Here is a 20,255-nt window from a genome sequence, read left to right as displayed (position 1 = left end):
GCTCGGGTGCCTGTGCCTCACATCCCCTCCGAGGCATCATTTAACGCTGACCTTTGGACTTCTCACTTCTGCCTTTACCCCGTCCCTAGTTATCTGCAAATTATCCCAGAAAACAACAAATGTCGGAAAAGACGACCTTTCCCCTCAATGAAATAAAACCAAATCAGAAACCAGGTGGCCAGGGAAGTGAGAGCAGATCCTGGGATCATAGGACCCATTCACTCATTCCTTCTTTCCATCACAAATACCTACTGAATGCCTGTTATATGTCAGACATTGTGATATGTGCTGGGGACACAGTAGTGAACAAAACAGAAAGAAACCTCTGTCCTCGTGGAGGTTGTGCTCTAGCAGAAGGAGGAAATAGTTAATAAGCAAATAAATAAGTGTATTACATAATTTTAGATGGTGACTTATGAGATGGGGAAAAATGAAGGCGGGAAGGGTGCTGGTGGGGGGGCTTTGCAGTTTTGAATAGGGGATCAGGAGAGGGCTTACTGAGAGGTTGGTGAGGAAGTGAAGAAGCCAGCCACATGCTTTCTGGAGGAAAAGCATCGCAGGGAGAGGGAACAGCAAGTGCAAAACCCTAAGGCGCTTTTTAAGCCCCAACCTGCCCTGGGAAGAGCATGGAGGCAGGGGTGGCTGGAAGGGAGGGAATAAAGTGGTGGAGAGGCTGGAGGTAACTGGGACCAGGTCCTGTGGGGTGGGTTCTTACAAGGGACCTTGGCATTCATGCTGAGTGAACTGGGGAGCCACTGAGGATTTTGAGCTGGTTGGGGGAGGGGAGACATGACTAGATTTGTGTTCTAACAGCCTCACTCACTATCGCTGTGTCGATAGTGGAGTGGAGGGCGGTGTGGAGAGTGGGCAACAGAAACAGGGAGACCGGTTTGGAGGTTGTTGCAATAACGAGAGAGCCATGCAGGCTGACAGTGGAGGAAGTGGTAAGAAGGGGTCAGATTCTGGGTCCATTTTGGAGGTAGAGCCAATAAGATTTGCTGACATATTGGATATGAGAGAAGGAGGAGCTGGGAATGGTTCCCAGATCTGTGGCTTGAGCAGTGGGACAATTTCTCGGAGTTCAGCACCACTTCAGTTCAGCCAGGTGTTGTTGATTGTTGCTGTTGCTGGGCCCTGGGGCACAGCAGTAAACTAGGCAGACCCGCCTGTTCTCACGGGGCTCACAGCTCAGCAGGGAAGACAGACAGAAAGTGGTTCCATAGTCTGATCGAAACCGAAGAAGGGTGTGTCCTATGTGTGTGTGTGTTGTTTGTGTGTATTGTGCATGTGTGCATGCTGTGTGTGCGGGTGTGCTCTGTGTGTGTATTTCTGTGTATGTGGTGTGTGTATGTGTGTTTTGTGTGTGTGTCTGGTGTGTGTGTGCCGTGTGTATTTGTGGGTGGCGTGTGTGTATATGTGTGTCTGTGTGTACATTTGTGTGTTATGTGTCTGTGTGTCTGTGTGTGTGCTGTGTGTGCACACACGTGCTCCTGGCAAGGCCTCTAATGCAGGCTGTGTACAGCCCACCCTGGACAGCTTCCCCCCCAACTGGGGGTCACCCGGTGCTACTGACGGATCAGGTTCTGGGGCAGACTTGGGGGCTGAAGACCTGACATTCACCCTACCCCAGTGCAGATACTCCTCAGCTTCTCTTGGCAAAATCCTAGAATGTGTTCCAGATAATACTAAAACAGAAAACATGGCAAATTTCAGAAGAGCAAGCATTTGCTGTTTCTTGGCAAGTTTCATTTCATTCCGGGGGCGTGTGGTCTAACTTTAGAAGGGGTTAAATGCCTCTCCCTCCCCCCATATCTCACACGTTGACATCTGCATCCTTGGGTTTTGGTGCTACAGGATATCAGATAAAATGATGACTCATTTAAAATATAAAATCTTACAATAATAATCAAATTCACTAATTAAAAAATCCTCACCCCAAAGAAACTGCCAGGAAAACAATAACAGCAAAATGCTTTGGAATCGAATGTTGTTTCTATGTCCAGTTTCTTGGTCTGAGAGGTTCTGCTTCCTGTTTGCTTGTTGCTCAGGTCCTCCCCCAGGACCCCAACTCATTTCCTAGTCTTCTGAGAGGGGGACCCCAACAGGGCAGGAAGGTGCAGGGGGTCGCTGGCCGGCTCACCCAGATGGTGGCTGGTGGAGCACGGGGCCCCTGGACCTTGGTGCTGGACGCGGCCAGAGGCCAGCTCGGGCCTTCTTAGGAGGCTTATCTGGGTCTGCCCCGCCCCCCCGCTGCTGACCTGCTAATCCCACAGGGAGGGCAGAGGGTGTAGGTAGCACCGCCGCCCTCGCGGGCTGCTGTTTACTGAGACGCTCTCACAGCCTGGTCAGCTAGATAGGTGGCACTATTCCCATTCAGGAGACAGGCTCAGTGTTGCTAGTGACCTGCCTAAAATCACGGGACTCGGAGGTGGTGAGCCAGGGTTTGAATTTAGGTCTGTCTCACCCGTCTCTAGAGATGACCCCATCGTCCTGAGGCGACCAAGTCTGGCCACTCATTTATACTGGGAAGGGAGGGTGGAGACTCAGAGAGGGGCTGCGTCTTGCCCAGAGTCATCCAGCACACCAGGGCGTGTGCTGCGCTCCTGGGCCCAGGATCAGGGAGGCTTTCCAGAAGGGGGTGCGTCTGGGACCCAAGCTCCAGCGCAGACCGGGCGGGTCACAGGAAAACCCATGTGCCTGGCCAGGCTGCTTCCTTGGGCGGCTCTCCCTCAGGCCCTTGACCCGCTGACCTCTCCTCTCCTGCTTCCCTTCCGGAGGGCTGGAGGGGTACGGGTCAGCCCCTCCCATCGCTGTGGTCCATCCCCCCAGGGCGCCGAGACCAGGAAGCGCTCGCCCACGCTCAGCAGCCAGTTCAAGCGGTCCCTGGAGCTGCTGATGCGCACGCTGGGTGCCTGCCAGCCCTTCTTCGTGCGCTGCATCAAGCCCAACGAGTTCAAGAAGCCCATGGTGAGCAGCCCTGGCCTGGGAGGGGGCAAGGGGGAGGCAGATAGGGCCAGCCTGGGGGGTGGGAGGGGCTGGGCCATGTGAGACTTTGTGCTCTGTGGGGAACGGCAGGGCCCCTGAGGGGCTTAAAGAGCAAAGTTCCTGTTTACTGGAGGCAGCAGGTGCCCTGGAGAGAGCCTGGACTCTGTAGTCGTGGGCTCGAGCCAGACTCAAATCCCAACTCCACCACCTTCTCACTGGGTGACTGTAGACAAGTCACTTCATTCTCTCGTGCCTCAGTTTCCTCACAGATGGAAATGGGACTGATCGTACCCACCTCCTGGGGGTATTCCATGAAATAACGCATGCAAACTGCCTGGCGCCTAGGAAGGCACTCAGTAAATGGCAGCTGTGTTTCTTGCTGCGGCCCTGACTTTGAAAGCCTTCTCTCCTTTGGTCCAGCCGATGACCACCTCCTCCTGGAACCCTTCCTGGATTCCTTTGACTGGTTGGGAACATTTTCGTTTTTGGCTTTTCTGAATAACATCTGTTGAGCCCTTTCTGTGTGTCCGGAGCAGAATGGGTTGTCCCTCCAGAGCCACATTTAACCTTCCCAACAGCCCAGGAGGGAGGGACGTTTATGGCCCCATGTTCGAGATGTGGAAGCAGAGGCTCAGGGAGGTTGAGGGGCTTGAGGCTGCAGATCCAGGAGCCTGGGCCGCCCCTCCCTGGGAGCCCTCTCCTTCCCCAGCTCTGGGAGGTGTTGTTTACCAGAAGCCTCTTCCCAGAGATAGGAGGGGAGGCCCAGGGGAAGCTGGGGCCTGAGGGTCTGGGGAGGGACGGAAGGCGGGAGGCCAGTACTGGGCCAGGGAAAGTGCCTGTAGGGAGAGGAAACAGGTGGCGGCAGCCAGCCTTCCGCATGCTAACTCTGTCCCCTGTCCCCTGCCTGGAAACGTTCCCCAGAGTGGGCTGGCCAGTCCCCCTGGGGATCAGGACGGGGTCTTCAGGGAGAGTCACAGAGGGCTCCAGTGGGCTCCCCTCTAAGGCAGGAGGTCCAGGGGACCGAGGCCAGGGCCCTGTAGTTGGGCACCATCTCTCTTGCTCTCAGATGCCTCTGGAACCTTCTTTGGGCTGACCTCAGCATCTGTGGCCTGGCCCTTGGCTGCAGGACCTCCCCCCTGGGCCTCCTGCCTCCTGTCCCCCACTCCCGTCCTCCTCCCCATTGCAGTGAGAGACATGGTTCTCAAACACAAATCTGACCCGGTCACCTTCTGCTTCCCTAGTCTGGCCTCTCAGGTCCTTCACAGCCCATCCAACAACCCTGCTGCTATCACAAAAATGACTTTGTGTCAATTAGAAAAATGTATCTCTTCCTTAAGGAAGGTACTTTGCTGTCAGCAGCCAGAAAGCTGTCTGAAAAACTATCAATCTAAGATGGCTATAATATGAAGGGCGACCCCTGGGGTTGTACAAGGCACCCACCACCTGCACAGCCATAACCCTCGCATAGATTAGCCTCCTCAGTCCCCATAAAATCCCCCAACATGTCCTGTGCTTTCAGGCTTGCTCACCTTTGCCTGAGCTAGCTCCTCCAGCACCCTCTCTCCTGTCAGGGTCAGAGCAAAGGTCCTCCACGAAGCCCCCTCGAGAGGTCCCAAGGGGAATTAAGCTGTCTGTCCCCTGTGCCCTCAAAGCACTCAGCTCACCCCACCTGAGGGCCTCATTCCGTGCTGCTCCGTGGGGTTTGGACTGCAGAGCCGCGTGTGGTCCCGCCTTTGCTCCTCATCTGCTGTGTGACCTTGGCCTCTCGGGGCCTTTGTCTGGGGCCAGGAAGATACAGAGTAGGGCTGGCCTCCCAGCGGGGGCCTCCAGCCCCGACGCCCTTGGCTCCTTGCTCGGCAGCTCTTCGACCGGCACCTGTGTGTGCGCCAGCTGCGGTACTCGGGCATGATGGAGACCATCCGAATCCGCCGAGCCGGCTACCCCATCCGCTACAGCTTCGTGGAGTTCGTGGAGCGGTACCGAGTCCTGCTGCCCGGCGTGAAGCCGGCCTACAAGCAGGTGCGGAGCTGGGGGCATGGGCGGGCGGGTCCCAGCCCTGGGCTGGGCGAAGGTCCCACTGTTCTCCTTGGAACAGTGTGCTGGGCGTGACATCACCTCGGCCCCCTCAGGTATGGCTGGGAAAATTGGGGTCAGGCAGTGGAGTGCATCTGAGAGCTTCCATCGCCACGCTCGGCTGGTGTGGACTTGACACGTGTGGTGAGTGGGCCCTGGCTCTTAGCTGGAGGCAAGGGTTTTATAATCACCGGGCCGAGCTAAGGAGAAAAGCGAGTGTCAGAGACGGCAGGGCCCGGCTGCGACTACACAGAGTTAGGGCCAGAGCTGCAGCAAGAGCCCCGCCTCCCAGCCTTGGGAGGGACACCAGGTGGCCTTTCCACAGGTGGGGTCACCCATTCTCTTCTGTACCCCACAGGATGACCTTCAGGGGACATGTCAGCGCATGGCGGAGGCTGTGCTGGGCACCCACGATGACTGGCAGATCGGCAAAACCAAGATTTTTCTGAAAGTGAGCACGGCCTCTGAGTCCGGCTGCCTTGACGGGGCTGTGGGCTCCCCGTCACGGTGGGAACAGGCCCTAGGGGTGTGCTATAGAGGAGTTGCAGCACCGAATGGGGTCAGTGCTGGGCCTTTGTGACCCTCCTGCCCTGCAGCTGTGGCTGGTTGGAGCGGGTAGTGGAGGGGCAGTTGGTATTTGAGAGCATCTATGACCTGGAGGTGGGGCTGGAGCAGTGACCCCGGGTGAGGAAACCGAAGGCCAGAGGTGGGCTCATCAGGGAGGCCTGGGTTCAGTCCTGACCCTGTGGTTGTCTGTCCTGGGAATTTGGGCAGGTCACTGGCCGTGTCTGAGCCTCATTTTCCCATCTGTAAAATGGGATGTGCTTGTGGTAGGGGGCTCTTATGTGTACCTTTGGTCCATTCCCTTTTTTCCTGCCAGGCGGGGCTCATGCTAGGCTGTGGTCAGCCGTGTGCTACTCACCTTGCTCTCTGGTGTCCCCGGGCCTGTTCCCGCGCTCCCCGAGCAGACACCTGGGGCCCTCTGGCTCCCACCACAGCTTGGGCAGGACTTTGGGGGCTGGGCGGTCAGGGAGGGGGTGGGGCTGGGAGCAGGAAGCTGGGCCCGGGGGAGCTTGCTGGAGCTGGTGGAGATGGGACAGCTAGAGCAGGGACAGCGTGAGCGCTAGCTTCTGCATTTCCGTTTCTGCTGTTCTAGATTTCTGGCTGTCCTGGGTGATGGGGCAGGGCTCCTTCCTCTGCATAGGGTGGGCCCAGGCAGCCCAGGACAGCTGGGGAGAGGGAACGGGGGAGCCGTTCCTGCGCTGGAGGGAGTCCTGGGATCTAGTTTAATTCCTCCCTGGCTGAGGGGCCTGGGCTGGTGCCTTCATCTCCTCATCGGAAAAATGTGTTGACTGTTCCCTGCCTGTGTGTCTCACAGCTGCCACCTAGAGAACACGTTCCGTGGGCCAGGCTCCAGTGGGGCTTTTTGTCCATCATCACTCATTTAGTCATCACAGCAGCCCGTGAGGTAGAATTATTATGCCCGTTTCAGAGGCTTAGCGCGTAGAGGTGAGGTGCCCATGGTCAGGCGCTACCCTGGAGTGGAGAGCAGGGCTTCCAGACTGTGGTTCTGATGCCCAGCCCACATGGGTAAGGGAGGGAAGGCATGCGGCATGACGGCATCTAGTCCCAGAGACGTCATTGTCCCCATCCTCCACATCCTCACTTTTCTGGGCTCTTCAGAAACCAGTAGTGGTTTCTAGACCCCAAACATCTGCTTCTCATTCGTTCCCTCGCTCGTTCACAAAGCCTTGGCTAAGCAGCCCCTCTGTGCCGGGCCCTGTCCCCAGCTGATGTGTCCTGCGAATATCTGATGCATGTTCCTCCCCCACCAGACTGAGATTCCCCAGGGCAGGGCCCAGGTCTGCCTGGTTCATTGCAGCCTCACCCTAGCACTTAGCACATGGCTGGCACATGGAGATATTTGATTCAGGTATTGAATGAACCATGAGTTTTGTCCAACTGGAGTGAGGGTTAGGGGCTCAGGGGTGAGAAGGAGAGGGGGCTGGAGAAGTGGGCAGGGCCTGATGGTAGAGGACCCGGGTGCCAGGGGAGGAGACCAGGCTTGACCCCGGGAGACAGTGGGGTATCTCTGTGAGATCTGTCCTTGAGGGAAGGCCAGAGGGGGAGCAACAGAGGACAGGAGACTGGTTAGGAGGCTGTTTCTAAGGTCCTGGAGAGAAACGATGGTGGCCTGGCCCAGGCCAGGGGCTGATGTGACAGAGACACCTAGAAGAGCTGGGACTTGGGTAGAGATGGCCATAGGATGAAGCCAGTGTGTGTGCGTGTTGGGCCCCCGACTCCATGCAGTCAAATTAGGCGCCCCCTGCTCCCTTTGTCCCTCCCAGGCCTCTGGCATCCGCCACGACAGTACCCGTCTGTACTTGTGGCTGTGAGAGGCTGCCCCATGGGGCCAGGGCAGGGTTGGGAGCCTTTGGGGCCCAAATGAGCCCTAGGCCTGGGCTCTGAGTGAAGGAAGAGGGGGCCCACCTGGGGCGGCCTCAGCTCTGGGACTGGAGAGGTTGGTAGGGGCGCCGCTCAGGAGCTCTGCCCTCCAGGACCACCATGACATGCTGCTGGAGGTGGAACGGGACAAGGCCATCACTGACAGAGTCATCCTCCTCCAGAAGGTCATCCGGGGCTTCAAAGACAGGTTCGTACCTGGACCAGCTCTTCCCCACCTCAGCCCGCATGTGTGTGTGTGTGCGTGTGCCTGGCTCACCTCCGCTCCTCCCACGTGAACACGGAATAAACACCCATGTGCACACACAGAAACATGCACACACGTGCACAGCATGCCCACAGGGTCATGCGAACAGGGTTGAACACTCAGACACGTGGACCCATCTGTGCCCAGTAACACAGTACCCCCACCTACACACAGGCTTGCACACGTGGGTACGTAAGGCACACAAGTGGACCCTCTGTTGGTCTCAGATGCCCAATGAAATTTCCCAAAGAGGAAATTTGAGATTTTGTGAGTGACAAAGTGTGTCCCATATTCCATGTAAGGGGCATGTGTACAGCTGTGTCAGTTCTCAGATGGGCAGGGCTGACTCTGGAGTGTGATTCAGCTCCACAAAAATCCCACAGCCTGCATCTTTTGCAGTTCATCTGGTCACTCCCTTCCTCTATCCGTCCACCTACTTGTCCATCTGTCTGTCCATCTGTCCAGCCATCCTTTGTCCATCCATCCACCTGTCTGTCCATCAACTTGTCCCTCGTCCCACGGCTGTGCCCTCGTTTGTGTGTGTATCCAGGAATTGGCTGGCTCACCCACACTGACGTAGCCATCCTTCACTCCTCCCTTATTTATTTCTACGTTCAGGAGACACCTGCTGTTTGATGTGTGGTCTCTTGTCCTCCATCAGGTTGAAGGTGGCTGTCGGCCTGTAGAAGCTGCCTAGTGTACACAGGGAAAAGCATGGCGCTCAGTCAGTCAGAAGACGAGGGCTCCGGCCCCAACCTCATCAAGTCTCAGTTTCCTCACCTATAAAATGAGGGAGTTAGGTACTCAGTAATAAGTGATGTTTACAGTTTTCAAAGTGTTTAATCTTTATTTACTGACTACTCATACATTTATTCATGAGTAACCTTCTGAATGTCCACCTTACTGGGTTTATGTGACGAGGCTGTGAGGTAGGCAGGGCAGGTATTCTGCGCGTTTTACAGATAAGGAAGCTGGGGTGCAGAGAAGTTATATGCCTTTGCCCAAGGTCATGGAGCCAGGGAGACGCAGAGCTGGGACTCAGCCCTGCTCTCCTAATTCCAAGCCCCGCCCCCCGGACCCTGGCAGAGGTCCGACTGCATCACACTGCTGTTTTAGGTCCAACTTCCTGAAGCTGAAGAGCGCTGCCACGCTGATCCAGAGGCACTGGCGGGGCCACAACTGCAGGAAGAACTACGGGCTGGTGAGCCTCCTCGAGGGAGCTGCTTGTTGCCTCACGAAGCCTTTGAACCTGGCCCTGTTGCCATAGCAGCAGGACTTACCTGTTTGCGGGGCCTGGCTGACCTCTTGCCACCCTGCCAGCCCCTACCCTTCCTCCAGCCCAAAGTCCGATCTGGTTTTTGCAGCTCTCCCCGTCTGGTCAGCAGTGTTTGTGCTTTTCTTCTGGAATGTTTTGGTGGGTGATGAACACCTGGGTTATTAAACACCTCAGAGGGGGCCAGGAACGGGTGTGTCCCATGGACCCCTGTGGAGGAACTGGCCTTGGGGCTGGGGAGGTGGACAGGAAGGAGGCCCGCTCCTGGTCTGAGGATGGGAGTCTCTTGGGGGGACCACATCACAGGGGAAGCCAAGGCCACTCCCTGGGCAACTTTGGTCTGAGAGGAGACAGCTGTGCCTTCGGGGCATGCAGGTTGGAGAGTGGAGCCCGGGGCAGTGACCTCCACTGGGCAGGGTTGGTCTGGAATCAGGGCCCTGGTTCTCAGCAGGCGGCCATCCTTGCAGATGCGGTTGGGCTTCTTGCGGCTGCAAGCCCTGCACCGCTCCCGGAAGCTGCACCAGCAGTACTGCCTGGCCCGCCGGCGCATCATCGGGTTCCAGGCCCGCTGCCGTGCCTACCTGGTGCGCAGGGCTTTCCGTCATCGCCTCTGGGCTGTGATCACCGTGCAGGCCTACGCCCGGGGCATGATCGCCCGCAGGCTGCACCGGCGCCTCAGGGCTGAGGTAAGGGTCCCAGGTCCCCAGCAGGCACAGCTCTGAGCCCTGTGAGAGCTGTGTCCTCCGAGGGGTGCTCTTCCACCTCAGGCAGACACATCGCCCCCACGTGTGGCCTGAGCCTGTCGGGGGGTGCGGATGTGGGGCTCTACCTCTTTGGAGGTATGCACAAGACTGGCTCCCTCATTTCCCTCTTTCCAGCCAGGGGCAGGGCAGGGGCCCAGTCCCTGTTGTGACTCTTTGGGAGGCCAAGGCGAACCTGCTGTGGCTTTGGGATCAGCGGTGCCCCCAACCCGCTGTGGCACCTGGAGGGTTTCTCATGTGCCTCAGTTTCCCTCTACCAAATTATTTGGCAAAGTCATTCCCAGTCCCAGAACTCAGCCGGGGTGGGGTGGGGTCGAGCTGGCGGGAAGCACCGTGAGGGTCACACACGGTTTGGTGCGCACCCTGCCGCCCCCTCCCCCAGTACCTGCGGCGCCTGGAGGCTGAGAAGATGCGGCTGGCGGAGGAGCAGAAGCTCCGGAAGGAGATGAGCGCCAAGAAGGCCAAGGAGGAGGCTGAACGCAAGCATCAGGTGAGCTGGGGATGTGCCGACTCCTTAGATATCCATTCACTGGTTCAGCAGCCCTCAGCCAACACCGGCTGTCCAGCCTCTGTCCACGCGACCTTCCTTCGTGCGCTGGGTGCCTGTTCTGTGCCAGGCCAGGTCAGAGGGCTGCGGCTCCAGCGCGAGCGGGTCCAGGCCCTCAGCTGTGTTGTAACAGGATAAACAGCCTGAGCCGGGGTGGGAGCCCCCAGCCATGCGTAGCTACAGAGCACTCGAAAGGGCAAAGCATTGTCAGTGCAAAATACAGACTTGATTTCTTTTTCTTTTTTTCTTTTTGGCCGCGCAGTGAGGCTTGTGGGATCTTAGTTCCCCGACCAGGGATCGAACCCGGGCCCACGGCACTGAAAGCACCAAGTCCTAACCACTGGATTTCCAGGGAATTCCCAATTACACACTAGATTTTGAACACACATAAAAAAAAAAAAAAAAAAAAAAAAAAAAAGGAATATAAAATATCTCAGTACTATTTTTTAATGTTAATTACATGTCAAGATAATACTTTGGAAATATTGGGTTAAATGAAATGCATTATTAAAGTTGATCTAACCTATTTTTTGAAAAACTATTTTGAATGTAGCCACTACGTATGTGGCTTGCATTATATTTCTATTGGACAGCGGTGGTCTAGAGCCTATACCCAGTGGCTCTTGGATTTGGGGGTTGGTGTGGTCCCCTTTGGGTGGGGAGACCTGAGCAGGCTTCCTGGAGGAGGTGGTCCCAGCTGAGCCTCGAGGCAGGCAGGCGACGTTACTGTCTGAGCTTGTTGTGAGCTGTCTCTGGCTCAGCACCGGGCATCTGTCTGCACTGAGCTGTGAGGGATGAGCAGGTGTGTCCCAGGGTGGAGAGGCCCGAGGCTCTGTCCTTCCCAGCGGTCAGGAGGGCCCCGAGGAGGTTGGGACTCTGGCCTGGCTGCTGCAGGGGCTCCAGTGGGCTCCCCACGGGGGGCTTGCTCCCTGACGCTGCATCACCCCCACCTCGCAGGAGCGCCTGGCCCAGCTGGCCCGTGAGGACGCAGAGCGGGAGTTGAAGGAGAAGGAGGAGTCTCGGCGGAAGAAGGAGCTCCTGGAGCAGATGGAGAGGGCCCGCCACGAGCCCATCAATCACTCGGACATGGTGGACAAGATGTTTGGCTTCCTGGGGACTTCGGGCAGCCTGCCAGGCCAGGAGGGCCAGGCACCTAGTGGCTTCGAGGTACCAAGCTGGGGAAGGGGCTGGAACAGGCCCCAGTGTGGCACTGTCCCTCCTCTTGCACCCCTCTGTGTTAAAGTCCACGTGGTCCCCTCTGAGCAGAAGGCAGCTGTGATGACCTGGGACGGGGCTGCAGTCCCAGGCCCTGTCCAGCCACCAGCCTGCCCTATGACCTTGGGCCAATCACTGTTCCCCTCCAGGGCCATTCACAAACCTTTATTCATTCAGTGTTGAGGATCTACCTGGGCTCTGTCTGGGGAGTGAACAGGATGAACAGCACCCTACACTTCTGGAGGAAGAGCTGGCCCTACAGGGACAGGCTGGGGGACTGCAGCCCAGCCCCATTTGCCCCTATGGCAGGGAACCCCTTTTGTCTTCCCAGGACCTGGAGCGCGGGCGGAGGGAGATGGTGGAGGAAGACCTGGATGCGGCCCTGCCCCTGCCTGATGAGGATGAGGAAGACCTCTCCGATTATAAATTCGCCAAGTTCGCTGCCACTTACTTCCAGGGCACGACCACGCACACCTACACCCGGCGGCCACTCAAGCAGCCGCTGCTGTACCACGACGATGAGGGCGACCAGCTGGTGAGGGCTGGGGCTGTCTGTGCTGGCAGCGTGGGTGCCAAGGGGCTGGGGCCCAGCTGTGCAGGGACCAGGGCTGACCTCATCCCGTACCCAGCCTGCGTCCGGGCCACAGGGCAAGGCCCTGAGGAACACCCACAAGGCACTCAGCTCAGTGGTCCTCCTCCGGTTGGCGGGAGCGGGGTTCCCCAGCCTCGCCCCCACCCCTGGGTCATTTTGATGGCTTCAGCCGCATCCTGCGCTCAGGCTTTCTGACTGGCCTGGGTCTGTCCCCAGGCGGCCCTGGCGGTCTGGATCACTGTCCTCCGGTTCATGGGGGACCTCCCTGAGCCCAAGTACCACACGGCCATGAGTGACGGCAGCGAGAAGATTCCCGTGATGACCAAGATTTATGAGACTCTGGGCAAGAAAACATACAAGAGGGAGCTTCAGGCCCTGCAGGGTGAGGGCGAGGTGAGTCACAGGTGCCCTCTGGCCAGGGTCCCTTCCAGGCCACCCCCAGCCTTAAGGTCCTCGGCAGAAGGAGCACCCTAAAATTTGCCTCTGCCTCACCTCCCTGACCCCTGCCCTCCTCTGTCTACTCCTGGGAACGATTAGTGTGAGCTTGATATAAACTGTAAAGTGCTGACCACGATTGAGGCCACGTGGCAGGGCAGACAGGCTTTGCAGTCAGAGCCAGCTTCAATTTTGACTTGCTGGGAGGCGGTGGGTAGGTTACTACACTTTTCAGTCTCAGTTTTCCCATTTGTCACTGGGCTGATGGGCTGGGGTGATACACGTTAGTGTGGAGGTGCGACAGTTCTAACCACGTTGTCAACTGCTCTTGTCATTACTTTCGATCCAGTCGTTTGACTCTGACCCCTGTTTGTCCGGCAGGCCCAGCTCCCTGAGGGGCAGAAGAAGAGCAGCGTGAGGCACAAACTGGTGCACTTGACCTTGAAGAAGAAGTCCAAACTGACAGAGGAGGTCAGAAAAGACCCTGCACGGCCTTGGTGGCCCAGGCTGGGGCAAGGCTGGGCTTGGGACCAACAGGGACGGGAGTGGAGTGGATACTGCCTGTCCTCAGGGGACCAGGATGGCCAGCAGGACAGCGTTGGATGTGATCAGGCAGACAGGATGCAAGGAAGAGGGCGCTGTTCTCAGGCTGGGGTCGGTCAGGGAGGCTTCCTGGAAGATGGGCCACGAGAGCTGGGGAGGGCTGGAGTGGCAGATGGTGAGAAGGGAGGACATGCCAGGGCATGGACCCGATGCCTTTGATCCAGGGACTTTTTTTTTTTTTCTTTTTTTTTGTGGTACGCGGGCCTCTCACTGTTGTGACCTCTCCCGTTGTGGAGCACAGGCTCCAGACACGCAGGCTCAGCGGCCATGGCTCACGGGCCCAGCCGCTCCGCGGCATGTGGGATCTTCCCAGACCGGGACACGAACCCGTGTCCCCTGCATCGGCAGGCGGACTCTCAACCACTGCGCCCCCAGGGAAGCCCTGATCCAGGGACCTTTTAGTCGATGAGAATTTTCTGTGGGATAACAGTGCCCATGGGGCATTAACACTATTAGTTTGTTTGTCATTCATTTAGTCACCTTGTGTTTTCTGAGCACCGTCCTGGCCCATTGCTCCAGGACTGTCCAGGCTGGGAGGGCCGACAGACACAAACTAAGGCATTCAAGGTGCAGAGGGACTGGTTCCTCCATGCCCCTGCTTTTGTGCACACCGGTCCCTCTGCCTAAAATTCCTCCTTCCTCTTCTGTGCCTGGGGGGGGTGTCACCTCCTCCAGGAAGCCTTCCCCTCTACAGCAGAGTCAGGCTGCTTCTCCTGGGCTTCCTCAGCCTGCTTTGTCTTTGTCCTCATTTTGTTCCCCATCTGAGGCTCCAATCCAGTCTTGTAGCTATGTTACCCCAGATCTGAGTCCCAGCTCCACTGCTCGGTATCCAAGGCACCCAGGGAAGAAAATGCCTGCTAGTGGCTTCCTGGAATGATGACGTGAGATGATGGCCGTGGGTGCTCAGCAGACATGAGGACTGCCTGCAGGGGCGTGCTCCCGCCGCTCACCCTGTCTCTGGGCAGAGCGCGGGGCTGGCGTTGTGGCCCATGTGGAACCAGAGAGGAAAAGCCCATCTATAAGAACCCAGGCCCAAGGCTATTCACACAGGAGCCAGGGAGTTAATGACAGGTGATGGTGGCCGGGTGTTTGGAACCCAGGTGTACTCTGGGTGTCGGAGTGGTGCGTGGCCCACCTCAGAGAGAGAGGGATCCCATCAGGAGTCAGAGGAGCCCCTGGCCTGGATGAGGGGACTCCCCTGGGGTAGGGCTGGGGGTAGATGTCAAGGAGGCTGCAGAGGAGCCTTATCCCCAGAAGCGCGTAACACCGGGCCAGGCATCCACCCAGCATCTGTTCTGCACGGGCGGGGCTGTGACAGTGGTGGGGAGCCAGCTCTCTGGCTACTCCCAAGATTCTGCTCTCTGGGGGAGTGGGCAGACTCAGGCAAACAGCAGGGCCCCGGCCAAGCCTTGGTCAAGCCTTGCCCCTCCCTGTGGCCCAGGTGACCAAGAGGCTGCATGACGGAGAGTCCACGGTGCAGGGCAACAGCATGCTGGAGGACCGGCCCACCTCCAACCTGGAGAAGCTGCACTTCATCATTGGCAACGGCATCCTGCGGCCAGCGCTCCGGTCAGTGCCTGAGGGGCAGGGGCACAGGGAGGGGACAGCTGTCAGGGGAGGCATCCCGCGCTTCCAGACCTGAAAGGCTTTTGCTGGCTGAGCGGTAGCTCTGTCACTTTAGCAACTGATTAAGCTAAGCAGGCCTGGGTTTAGCTCTGCTGCTAGCTGGTTGTGTGACCTTGGTAGAGTGATTTCAGCTCTGTAAGCTTCAGTTTCTTCATCTGTAAAGATGGAATAATAAAAGTACCTACCTTGTAGGCTTGTGGGCAGATAAAACTATGGAAAGTGTGACACAGGACCTACACAGTGGGCACTCAGTAAACGGTAGCTGTTGTTAGCATTATCTGACATGCATCTTCTGCTGTAACCCTATCCCTGCCGGCACCTTTGGTGACCCAGCCCAGGCCCGTGGTCAGGGTTACTGTGGTCAGAATGCCTGGGATCCTGCAAGTGGCTCCTTCCCCACGCAGGCCCAGGAGAGGCCTTTGCTCAGGTCCCTGCGGTGTTGGGGAGGAGCTGCGATGATCCATGACTTTCCAGGAGCAATTACGGAATCAACTCAGCTGCATCAGCGGAGGGAAGGCAGATAGGGTTTCTCTGAGAACTCCATCTGCATGGGATGGCTGGTTAGGAGAGCTGATCCCGTGAACTTGTGTGTGCTGGCTGGGAGGACAGCAGGATGGGCCGGGTGGGGAGGTCAAGTGTCATTTTCCCAGTGGGAGACATGAGGTCCAGAGAGGAAGAGGTTTGCCCAGGGGTCACTGGCCTCCCTTTCATTGCTCCTCGAGGCCAGTGACTACCTCGCTCGCCAGAGATGTAGCACTTGGGGCCGCCAGCCTCCAGGAAGAAAAGGTGGCTGCCCAAGGTATGTTTAAGGGCAAGAATTTGCCTCCCAGTTAGCTCACCATCAGACCTAAAGGGGTACTTCTAGAGAACACAGTGCCAGGAGCCCTGGACTGTTAGAAGCCTGGGGTGCCAACTCCCTGAGGGACCATGGCTAATCCCTCCTCCCGGCCTCCGTCTCCCTGTCCATGAATCGAACGGGGTCAGGGGCTCCCAGCTACGGGTGATAGTTGTCACTGGTCTGTAGCAAGATGGGAAAAATAAGGATGTTTCTAAATTTGACTTATTTAAAGCACTGTTCTTTGTTCTGAGATTTTGCCCTTCCTACTTTTTGGATATTAAAATTACATTTGTTTTATAAAATGATTGTGATAGATAGTGGGCAGGTGCTGTGTGTGTGGTGTGTTTTAAATGTCCTTATTGTCTTGATAATAAGTTAGCGACGTCCACAATTTATTTTGAGGTTGCGTTGGTCCATGAGCTCTCAAAACTGGGGAGCCACTGAATTAGATACCTGCCCTTCACAGAGGGAGGAGCAGCAGTTAGTGCCCCCTGGTGGTCACTCCATCTTGGTGGGTCCCGTCCTTGGCCCTGGAGGGGGCATGCAGCATCTTCACAGCTGCAGCTAGGCTGGCACCTGCGGGGGTTTACTGTGCTGGGCACCGTGCCAGGTTCTGTATAAGCCTTGGCTCATTTTTCTTCACAGAAATCCTGTAAGGAAGGGGTGGTATCATTTCCCTTTAAAATGAAAACAAAACGAAAAACTACCTTCATTGCTTTAATCTGATTGCAGACGTAAAGCATGGCCATTTCAATATTCAAATATTATAGCACTATATCAAGAGAACGTCATTCCATCCCCCAGAGAAACTCCCCAGCTGTCCTTCCTGTATCTGCTCTGCCAGTTACCATTAGTAGAAATTGTACCTGCTGCCGTGTCTGTGGGCCAGGCTCAGAGGTGAGCTCACCTGCCCAGGCCGTGCAGCTTGGTGAGGGAGGAGGCACGTGGGGAGCCTGTGCTTCTCATCAAAGTGGTCACCAGTGACTGGGGCCACTGTGCCCAGGAGCAGGGTATGCACCACCCTCTGGATCACGGGGCCCCGGCCGTGGACTCTGGACTGGAGTCAGGAACGTGCGTGCTTCACGCCTGATGAGCCTATCTCCTGCGGTAGCCGCAGAGCCCTGGGCTCAGCCTTCCCCACCTGGCCTCACCTGCCTCCTCCCAGGTGGTCTCTGGCAAGTGGGAGAGCAAGCATCCTATCTGCTGCTGGGAGGGGTGGGGCTTTCCCTCTGAGGCAGTGCGTCTCCCGTCCTTGCCCCCCACCCCCGCCTGCCTAGGGATGAGATCTACTGCCAGATCAGCAAGCAGCTCACCCACAACCCCTCCAAGAGCAGCTACGCCCGGGGCTGGATCCTCGTGTCCCTCTGCGTGGGCTGCTTCGCCCCCTCTGAGAAGTTCGTTAAGGTAGGGGAGGCTTTTGGCCTCCGGGGGTGGGAAGGGGAGCCGCGCCCGGTCCCTGGGGTTGAGGGGCAGAGCACGGGGAGGAAACTCAGAGGGGCTTGGCAATGAGGCCTTGCCCGGGTCATCTCCTCCCAGGCCTCCCCACCTCCGCAGGCCCCCTCCTCCTGGGCACCCACCACTGCGCTCCATCTCCTCCGAGCCCCATTTTCATTATGTGGATGCTGAACGTGACAACAGCGCCCCCTAGACCCTCCACATGCTGGTCTGAAGCGCTTCCGTTCATCTCAGGCCCTTTCGTGACTCCTCCTCAGTGTCAGGCCCTGGGTGCTGGGGACACGGAGGCAGAGCAGGTGACGGCTGGATCAACCCAGCTGGTCAGCGCTGCGAAGAGGGAGGGCTCAGGGAGGTGGGCCCTGGAGGAAGAGGAGCAGTCAAGCTGGGTGAAGGGGGTATGGTGTGTGGGGTGAGGCAGGAGGTGCAGCTGAGACTAGGCGGGGCCGGGTCATGGTGGCCGTGCTGCCAAACGTGAGGGAGGTGGACTTGATCTGGAGGACACTGGGGAGGCCTGGAAAGCCGAGGAGGGACGGGGATGGATGGGCCTTGAGGAGCGGGTTCAGTGTGGGTGGAGGGACCAGAGGCAGGAGACCCGGGGAGGCTGCTCTGATGGTCTGGGGGTTACCGACCTGGGTCCTCTTTAATCGATAGAAGTTGATAAGAGGTCAGACAAGAAATTCAGGCAAGGCTTTACTGGGACTCATGCTGCTTTAGCACGAGGGAGTGAGAACAAGAAACAGGGGCCTTTGCTCACTCCCTGAGCGGGGGCGGGCTGGTCCCTTAAATGAGGTGAGGGCGGTGGCGGATTGGTGGGTCGGGCTGGAGGCGGGGCTTAGGTGGTCTGCCCACCCCCTTGGTGGTGCTGTGTGCAGGGGTCATGGGCAGTTCCCTGCTTTTCTCCTGGCAGTTGGTTTGTGGCCTTTTTGTATCTTATTGTTCATAATTGCCCTGACCGCACATGTGTGCAGTTTTTAGTCCCTTTTGATTTCTTTGTATTTTATTGTTGGAGGAGACGTTTGTCCAGGTGCAAGCACTCCAGTAGAGGGTCCCAGGTCCCAGACTATCTCACAGGTGGGGAGGCCGAGGGAGGCTGGAGTGGGGCCCCCTCAGCTTGTCCTCTGTCCATAGTACCTGCGGAACTTCATCCACGGGGGACCACCTGGCTATGCCCCATACTGTGAGGAGCGGCTCCGGAGGACCTTCGTCAACGGGACACGGACACAGCCACCAAGCTGGCTGGAGCTGCAGGTGTGGCCCCCAGGCGTGTGTGTGTGTGTGTGTCGCCAGTGCACCCCAGTGCCCCAGAAACATTGCCTACTTTGGGATTCTGTGGTCATTCAAGCACCCACCCTCAAGTTCTGGAATTTCAGGCTACTGGAACGGGAAAGCCCACAGTGGTAATGACTCCCATCTGCTGGCTTTATAGTCAAAGTGACTTGGGCAGGGGGTTTCCTCTGTGTCTCAGTGGCTTCATCTGCATACATGACAGTAAAGATATTCATTTCACAGGGTCTTGTGATGGTTACATGACAGGAGGGCGGAAGCCCCTGAACGTGGCAAAGCCCAACCGCCCAGCCCTAGTGCCCCACCTCAGGGACCCTGAAGGTCCTTTCAGGGTGGGGAGCACAGCAGGGCTCCCTGGGCACCTGTGACCAGGGACAGGCAATGCGCCGTGGGATGCTGAGGTCCGAGGGCTCCAACCCCATAGGGAGCAGGGAGCCAGGAGCTCAGAGGAAGATGTTCTGAAGTGAAAGGATTCCCACAAAGCCTTGGATCACTTTCAGGCCACCAAGTCCAAGAAGCCCATCATGTTGCCTGTGACGTTCATGGACGGGACCACCAAGACCCTGTTGACAGACTCGGCAACCACGGCCAAGGAGCTCTGCAACGCGCTAGCCGACAAGACCTCGCTCAAGGACCGCTTCGGGTTCTCCCTCTACATCGCCCTGTTTGATAAGGTGAGGTTGGCCCTGATGCCCCTCCTCCTGGCGCCCCCAGGGCCACCCACCAGCTCCCACCCCAGTGCTGCCACCTACTGGCTCAGGTGCCCTTGCATGGTTGCTGACCTTCCAGGGCCTCAGTTTCCTCCTGTAAACCAGAGGTAACCCTGGTCCTGCCCCAACTCCTTAGGATCAGGGAGAGGTCCTAAGCACCTAAAGAGAAACCCAACAGCACACTGGTGATTGAAATCCAGGGCTCACTGCACGCGTATGTGCGCAGGTGGATTCAATCCTCTGCTGGTGACAGAAGAAGAACATGGCAGAGAGAGAGAGAGCCACTGGCTCGCTGATATGAAAAAAAATGGGTTTTCCCATTTGCAAATGGGCATGTGATTCCTTATCAGGTTGCTATGGTAGTTCCTCTTCACTTGTTACCGACCAGCCAGAGTGTATACCTCCCGGGGCACATCTGGGCTTGGAGTCTTCTCTGCTGAGCTGGCCCTGGGAGTGGGTGATTTTGCCTCCACACCCAGCATCACCACCCACAGCAGAGGTGACCCCCAGCCCTCACCCCAGCAGGTCCAGCGATAGGCACATGTTGTCTGATGCCGTTTGCTTGGACTTTTCTCACCAACAGCTACCTCCCGTGTTTTCAGTGGCCATTTGTCCATCAGAGTTTCACCAAAGGCTTGTACTAGGAAATGGAAACTCCCACGTGGCTGGTCTGCCTCCTGGGTGACCTGGGCAAGCCCCTCCTCTCTCTGAGCCTTGGTTTTCCATCCAAATGAGAAGAGTTGGCACAGTCAGTAGCTCCTTGCGGTCCTTCCCAGCCTGCTCACCCTTCCACTGGGTGACCTCCAGCCCTGTGCCCGCAGGTGTCCTCCCTGGGCAGTGGCAGCGACCACGTCATGGACGCCATCTCCCAGTGTGAGCAGTATGCCAAGGAGCAGGGCGCCCAGGAGCGCAACGCCCCATGGAGGCTCTTCTTCCGCAAGGAGGTCTTCACTCCCTGGCACAACCCCTCAGAAGACAATGTGGCCACCAACCTCATCTACCAGCAGGTGGTGCGAGGGGTCAAGTTTGGGGAGTACAGGTGTGAGAAGGTGAGTGAGAGCTAATTTTCTGGCTGAGTTTGTTTGGTCAAGTCACCTGTGTGCTGAATTGGGCTGAGTGTTGCTGCCCTTGACTCACCGTCAGCAAAT

At 57.4% G+C, this 20,255-nt stretch overlaps 1 protein-coding gene across 2 annotated transcripts in view; it reads left to right on the top strand.

Moving 5' to 3' along the window:
• MYO7A (myosin VIIA) overlaps positions 1 to 20,255 on the top strand; it is an 86,990-nt gene that overhangs the window by 24,648 nt on the left and 42,087 nt on the right. For both annotated transcript variants that reach the window (XM_073808402.1, XM_033862206.2), the window contains exons 14-29: positions 2,830 to 2,967; positions 4,846 to 5,004; positions 5,417 to 5,509; positions 7,617 to 7,711; positions 8,885 to 8,969; positions 9,509 to 9,727; positions 10,185 to 10,292; positions 11,307 to 11,516; positions 11,896 to 12,099; positions 12,373 to 12,549; positions 12,973 to 13,062; positions 14,636 to 14,763; positions 16,936 to 17,062; positions 18,242 to 18,361; positions 18,898 to 19,071; positions 19,929 to 20,156. In XM_073808402.1, coding sequence (XP_073664503.1) covers positions 2,830 to 2,967; positions 4,846 to 5,004; positions 5,417 to 5,509; positions 7,617 to 7,711; positions 8,885 to 8,969; positions 9,509 to 9,727; positions 10,185 to 10,292; positions 11,307 to 11,516; positions 11,896 to 12,099; positions 12,373 to 12,549; positions 12,973 to 13,062; positions 14,636 to 14,763; positions 16,936 to 17,062; positions 18,242 to 18,361; positions 18,898 to 19,071; positions 19,929 to 20,156 — 2,355 coding nt within the window. The remainder of the gene's footprint in view (positions 1 to 2,829; positions 2,968 to 4,845; positions 5,005 to 5,416; positions 5,510 to 7,616; positions 7,712 to 8,884; positions 8,970 to 9,508; positions 9,728 to 10,184; positions 10,293 to 11,306; positions 11,517 to 11,895; positions 12,100 to 12,372; positions 12,550 to 12,972; positions 13,063 to 14,635; positions 14,764 to 16,935; positions 17,063 to 18,241; positions 18,362 to 18,897; positions 19,072 to 19,928; positions 20,157 to 20,255) is intronic.

The sequence above is a fragment of the Tursiops truncatus genome, chromosome 8 (assembly GCF_011762595.2).
Source record: "Tursiops truncatus isolate mTurTru1 chromosome 8, mTurTru1.mat.Y, whole genome shotgun sequence".
Classification (NCBI taxonomy): Eukaryota; Metazoa; Chordata; class Mammalia; order Artiodactyla; family Delphinidae; genus Tursiops; species Tursiops truncatus.
This window is presented reverse-complemented; position numbering and strand designations above follow the sequence as displayed.